Below are 7,115 nucleotides of genomic sequence, written 5' to 3'. Positions count from 1 at the left end.
CAGCGCCATTATCCACCACACCACCTGCTGGCCTCAGGGCCAATATTTTTGAAATAGAGCTAGCAAGTCCTAATGGCAGAGGTCATTTATTGTATTATGATCATTAAATATTTAATAGTCACCTCATGGTAGATGTTGCACAGTTTACAAAGACATTCACAGGAGCAACTGACCTCAGAGACATTTGACGTGTGTAATGAAACAAGAGAACCAACTGAGCAAATTTATGACTGAACTGTTTTATATAGCAAGTAAAAGAACCTTGAAAGATTTTTTTTTATCTTAAATTGATGTATTTTCCTGCTTTACCTGGATATATTATGGAGATGGAATAATAGCAAAAACCCACAACTGGAGTCACAGAAGCAAGAGATTCAGCACGGGCTTCATGGAAGATGCTATAGGAATGCCCATGAAAGGGACAGCAGCTTCCTGAGACTCAGCTCTGTATGAGGAGCAGCAAGGTCTGATGCATCATGGACAGCTGGTCCAGATGAGGCAAGGCTGCAAGTGTAGATCCACTGGTTTTCAGCTAGATGTCCCCTTGGTCTCAATCCTTGCCTCCTCCAGGCAGCCTTCTGAGTACTTTACCTAAACTGGAAACCGATCATGCCACCTCTCTGTAGCACTCTTCAGCAGTTCTTCACTGCCTGATAAACCATACCCTCCGCAAGACTGTTCCCAGGGCACTCTCTAGGCTGTTTCTTACTACCATTCCTTTGCTCGTGCCGGTCTTCTGGCAGGAAAGACCTACCCTGACCTTCAGCTAGCTAACCTAGTCATCATCGAGAATGGGTTTGGAACTCTCCCCTGCACAGATCTCTTTCACTGGACCTACTGCATTATAATGGCCAGTTTGTATGGCCGATTAGCTTTTCACACTGTGAGTTATTGAGGGCAGCGGCTACGTCTTACCCATTTTTATAACTACCAGCACCTAGCATAGTCACCCAGTGAAAGTTTGTGGAAGAAAATAAAAATCTTTAAAGTAGGGCACTATTTCGTATTTCAGAGCATGAGTGGGTTCGGAGTCTGACCTTGGCTATTTACTCTGATGGTTTCAAACAAGATGTTTCAGTGTGCAGAAGTGGACAGGCCTGGTAATAACCATCCAGAAAGGCTATTAGGAAGAGTAAATGAGGTCAGGCACACAAAACATTTAGTTCAGCTCAACCACGGTTAGTTCCTCTCTCCTCCCCATTGCATGGCCTCCACCCCAGATTTCACCTCCCAACGCAGGTTTTAACAACCAGAAGTGAGTCTTGTTTATCCAACATGTTTAATTTCAAGAAGAGCTATAAAGGTCAATTTCTGATTGAAAAAACAAAAAACAAAACAAAACAAAAAAACTTCTGGTCCCATCTTGGAAGTGCTGCATTGCTTCATTCCTTCTCTCACTTCTTTGGATGGCAGTATTTCTGGATTTCTTCTGCAAGCCCCAGGCAGTGCAGGATGCGTTTCTTTTCAGCAGCCAGTTCCTCCTCAGAGAACTGGCCTAAGAGTTTCTGGACAAATATATTTTGATCTTTCAGGAAAATGTTCTTATTGATTCCTACATTTGGCACATTCTCCAGAGACCCAGACTTGAAATGGAAGCTTAAATATCTGTTTCGTTTTATACCAGGTCCTTTCTCTTCGATCCACGACAGTGGACTGCAATGATAAAAGAATCAGTGATTACGCAGGAGCACAAATGGGTGCTGGCTAGCACCTGACCACGCGGTAACATGGCCTTGTTTTCTACCCATCTTCCCCATGGTTATAGTTCAACATGGTGGCTTAGGTAGCATCAGCTGCTCCCCGCCAAGGCCACGAGTGACCATGTTTCCAGCTTTGCTGCAACATAGTCCTTATTTAGTTTTGCTAACAGACAAGAGAATTCATTCGATGACTTTTGTGTAAACACTAGTTCATTATTTAGGAGTTTCTAACCTGAATCTGAGCCTCATGAATCTCTCTCGGGGATACAGCTGTGACTCCAGGCAGGACATGACCACCTGGGGTTTTGTGCAGACTGCTGTTTCCACGTGTATGTACATTTTTATGATGAAGAGCTCTTAGAGTTCTATCACATGTCAAAGAAGTGAAAGAACCCACACACATGCCAGAAAAGCCCTACTATCAGTGAACAAGGCACCTGTTTCACTTTCACATTCCCCTACAGGCTCACGTCCGTGCTCACGAATGTCCAAACTTCAAACAGAATAGATTTTACTCTCCAACGTTTCTCCTTTCTCTGAGTTAATTGTTTTTCCCTTCAGAGTAGGTAATATCTGCTTATAAAAACAGAGAAAAATTTTCCCAAGTAGATTTTGACCTAAAGTATTAAAGCTCTATAGTTTCATAGCTCTAACGCTACATAATATATTATATATAATAATTAAAGCTCTAAAGCTCTATAGCACATAGCTTCATGTCTGTGTATATGTATACAAACCATAAACCCATAAATAAGTTTTGACTTTGCTTCTTTTGCTTATTAAAAAATATTTTCATGAGCCTATAGATTCTGCTACTGTGATTATTTTTGTTTGCATGTCATCTTCAATTGATTATATAAGGTATTTAAAATTTTACGGTTGACAAATATTTCAGCTTTCCAATGTTTAAATAAGGGCATCCTCCATTAAACATCTTTACACATAAATGTACACACATTGTTCTTTGAACCAAGTCCCAGGAGTGAGATGATTTGGTGTTGGCCTCTGGCTGCTTTTGCTTTCCCCTCTGTTTTCAAACCACATGGATGAACCAGGGTCAAGATCACAGCAATTTTTTTGTGGATTGTTGTGGTAAGTGATGGAATTTTCAGTTTTGATAGGAAAGGTGTTAAATTCTAAGCATACATCAGATTGTAGAATTTCCTCCCCTCTTTCATTTCACTGCACCGAAGTTACCAGGTTAGATCAGAAATGCTAAGGAATGAAGGGAGACCACCTTTATACTATTTTGTTTATCTGTTATTTGCTTCTAGAGTGGTGAGCCATAATAAGGCTTATGACTTAGGTTTGGGACTGCAGGAAAGAGCATGAGGAACCCACTTAAGATTGTTTTGAATGTCATAGGAAGCTCAGGGATACCTAGGTAAAGGAATCTGGCCCCCTCAACTAACCTAACTTCCTAAAATCAAATCTGCAATCTAGGGCAAATGCTTAAGAAGAAAAGATCCAAAGTGCATAAGGGTAAATAAACCGTGATACTGTTATGCACGAGAAGACATCGGGAGAGATGGTTATAAAATAAATCCTCATTCTGTGGCCCTGTCTGCTAAAAACTCAAAGTCAAGATGTTTCCAAATCATGGGTTTAAGTGAGGACATCAGTTTTTGGCCCTCTTTCGCCAACCAGATGGAGCAGAGCTCAAGACAAGACCTGGTCTGCTCATGTTCCAGGCTTAGATGGCACTTGATTCCAACATTCAGCTTCCTAACCAACATACAAACTTGAGTTCACAGATAGCTCTTTCATAACTCTTCTCTGTGAAAACCTTCATTTGCAAATATTTGCCTTCACCAAACCTGGGCACTGACTACCTACAAAAGTGCCACTTGCTTTTCATCTTCCAACCACAACCATGTCCCTGGAGCCAGTGTCTATAAGCATGGGGAAGGCAGGGCTTTCTAACAGCCCCGGAGAGGGAACATACAGGGCCATAGCTTTGGCACCTACCAACTGACTTCAACGGGAAAGTTAAAACTTGTGCCTCTTTTATATACTAGATATCCATATACAAATTGTGTTACAAAGTGCTTCTCATACCTATTTTTACAAGATGAAAACTGTTGGTAAAATGGAAAGGTAAAATGGTTTGGGAGTAAGTCACATCGGAATCTCCCGGCTAAGTCTAGCATCTGGGGTTGATCCCTACGTATGTCGCTGACATGTGAGGACTCTGATAGAGAATAGACAGGACCTGGTATGTTTTTTGTGTCCTTCCTGACACTGTGAGGAGGAAAGCACATGGCCTGGGGGCTAGAGAGAAGCTGCTGGACTGTAAATCCCACACAACCACTCATTAGCTCCACGCCCACGGGCAAGTTTCTCTCAGCCTCAGGTTCCTAAATGGTAATACTTACTTCAGAAAGTTGATGAAACAATTAAATGAGAAAACTCCTATAAAAGGGATAGGGCATGCCTAATAAAATGGACTCGGCCATGTGCCAGTCTAGCACCCCAACCACCATGCCACCTGCTGGGCCCGATGGCTCCTGTCTTGCTACTCTTTCTTTTGAAAATCACATGTCACCCCACACTCCATCACTGTGTGGTTCTGCTCTATTCCACTATGTTATCTGAAGGTAGCATAAGAAGTTGTGTCCCAAGAGAGTCACTCCTAATGTGTAATGACAAGCCCTGGGAAGATGTTTACTTTTACCGAAATAAAATCTAGACTGCAGAGGGAGGTAAACTTTGGGATGGTGGGTGTACGTAGAGAAAACTAAATCCCAAAGTATTTTCCAGCACACCATGAGATGCCACAGCCATGTTCAAAGGCGAAGATGGTTTTTCTTCACCACACACACTGTACTATATACCAGGGGGTACATAAACCAAGCAGGAAACCAACCCGCTTTGAAGAACTGCAGTTTAGCAAGTTTTCTATGTGAAAGTCATCAAAATGATTCATATGTGCTTAATGCAAGCTCCTAAGTCAAAAATTCATACTCAGGTTTGGATGGCAAATGCAGGAAACAACAGTTATCAATCAGTAAATGAAGTAAAGCTAAGGCGATCAATCTATCAGCTAAAATATTTTGGTCTTGACTCAAATGTTTAAAAAATAAACTATTACAAGCTCTATAAAAAAATTAGTCTAAGGTCGACTCCATGGGTTAGTGGTTAGGAAGCTGGATCCCACATGGCTGATTGCACAGCTCGAGTCTGGCCCTGGTGGCTTGAAAAACATGCTGGGGGTGTCCATGTGTGAGAAAGCTCCAAATCACAACAGGACGGAGCAATGGAAGAGAAGAGAGAGTGTGACCACACCATACTGTGGATGCTTTCTCTCTCTCCTTCTCCATCTTTTTCTGGAGAGTGAATGCACTCTCTGGTAAAGAGAAAAAGAAGGGAACCAGCAGTTAGCATAATGGCTATGTTGCTGGACTCCCATGTAGTTGCCCGCAGTTCGAGTCCCAGACCTGGTGGCTTAAACTCATGCCAGGGGCGTGTGCATGTGTGCCCAAGATCCTGAGAGGAGAATGGAGGAGAAGGGATTGCAGCGTGGCCATCCCCCCGGGTTGGGGGGTGATTGCTCGCTTTCTGTCTCTCTATGTCTCTCTGTCTTTCTGGTGAACGCAAGCACCCTATAGCAAAAACCTCTCTCAAAAAAAAAAAAGAAAAGAAAGAAAAAGAAAAAAAAAAGAAGAAGAAAAAAGCTGGTCTAACTTCATCTAAAAAATTAGTGCCCATGTTAAAGTTCACAATAAGTCCTGCAAATATTCCAGAATGTGATGACAAAGATTAATTTTAATGCAATTTTGTCACTATTTTACTTTGATACTGGATAAAAATAAATTTGACTTATTTCAAATAGTCTGAACCATCAAAGGAAATTTCTCTTTTCCTTTCAAATAACATGGATGGAGTCCTGGGGTTTGAGGGAGTGTAAAATATCAAAATGTTTTTGGCACTTTCATTTCCTCATCAGTAAAAATAAATAACAGTAAGTCTATAGCTTTGCTATGTTGTAGTGATGTTGTGAGATTAAAAATGTAATTTGTGAAGTGGAGGGTATTATATGAATTTAGTACTTGTTGTTTGCTATTGTCCCAACCTGACTCTTGCCTCCCCTGCTTCTTCTACATCTTATTTCTGGACTGACTCCTACCGAAACTTCACGATCAAGCATGGCACCCCCTGCTCCAAGAAGCATGACCGGGTCTATCCTTCCCCGTCCCTCTTCCTGCAGCACCTTGAGCTGCCTTTAGCTCTGATTACAGGGAAGTGCAGTTGACCGTGGAAGATCAGACCACAGCTGCCATCCTAACACTCACATGGCCACCACCATCAATCCTGCTACACGCACTTAAGTTCTGCATGCTTTACCTTCACCTGCTGAGTCTGATTTTCTCAGCAAAGAGGAAACTCTTCGATGGCTAGCAAGTGGCATTGTGGTTGAGGCGCTGGACTCCCACATGGCCAACCACGGTTTAAGTCCTGGGCCTGGTGGCTTGAAACTCATACCAGGCATGTGTGTGTGTGCATGCCCAAAATCCTGAGAGAAGAATGGAGGAGAAGGGATTGTGGTGTGACCCTCCCCCTGGGGTGGAGGTATTTTCTCATTTTCTATATCCCCTGTGTCTCCTGCAAGCATGTATGTCTTATAGTAATAATAATCTCTCTTTTAAAAAAAAGGTGGGGGGAGAGGACCAGCAGTTAGCACAATGGCTATGTCGCTGGACTCCCATGTAGTCAACCGCAATTTGAGTACCAGACCCAGTGGCTTAAACTCAGGCCAGGTGCATGTGTGTGCGCGCCCAACATCCTGAGAAGAGAATGGAGGAGAAAGGATTGCGGCATGGCCAGCCCCCCTGGGGGGGTGATTTCTCGCTTTCTTTCTCTCTGTCTCTGTCTTTCTGGCGAGCGCACATGCCCTATAGCAAAAACCTCTCCAAAAAAAAAAAGGAAACTCCTTGAAACAAACAAAGTGCAGTTTTTATTCACGGACTCAAATATTTTACTTTTTTAAAAAAAAGAATTAGTTTATTGGGGCCGGCAGGTGGCATGGTGGTTGAAGGTGCTAGATTCCCACATGGCCGACCGCAGTTTGAGTCCTGGACCTGGCAGCTTGCTTTCTCCCTTTCTCTCTCCCTCTCTCTCTCTCTGTCTCTCTCTGGTCAAACATAAAAAAGCTGCCAGATCTAGAACTCAAACCGGAGTCGACCATGTGGGAGTCCAGTGCCCTTAACCACCATGCCACCTACTGGACCCACTTTACTCTTTTTTAAAATAACCAGTTTTCTGCTTATTTTACTACCAGGTAACACATACAGAAATACTCTAAAATCCTTACTGTTCTAAATATTTACCCAGCCCAAATGTTGTTCAAGGAAAACTATGAAGTGCTTTTGATATTAAAAGATATGAGATATAAAGGTATGAGATATAAAGAGTTAG

At 42.5% G+C, this 7,115-nt stretch overlaps 1 protein-coding gene across 1 annotated transcript in view; it reads right to left on the bottom strand.

The window, feature by feature from the left end:
- Positions 1-308: 308 nt before the first annotated feature.
- Positions 309-7,115, bottom strand: part of BLVRA (biliverdin reductase A) — a 66,876-nt gene continuing 60,069 nt past the window's right edge. Inside the window, exon 8 of the mRNA XM_006148904.3 lies at positions 309-1,653. Within this exon, the coding sequence (XP_006148966.1) occupies positions 1,395-1,653 (259 nt within the window). The 3' untranslated portion in view covers positions 309-1,394. The remainder of the gene's footprint in view (positions 1,654-7,115) is intronic.

Source organism: Tupaia chinensis, unplaced genomic scaffold (genome assembly GCF_000334495.1).
Source record: "Tupaia chinensis unplaced genomic scaffold, TupChi_1.0 Scaffold000249_1, whole genome shotgun sequence".
Classification (NCBI taxonomy): domain Eukaryota; kingdom Metazoa; phylum Chordata; class Mammalia; order Scandentia; family Tupaiidae; genus Tupaia; species Tupaia belangeri.
Note: the sequence above shows the minus strand (reverse complement) of the source record. Positions and strands in the feature narration are given on the sequence as shown.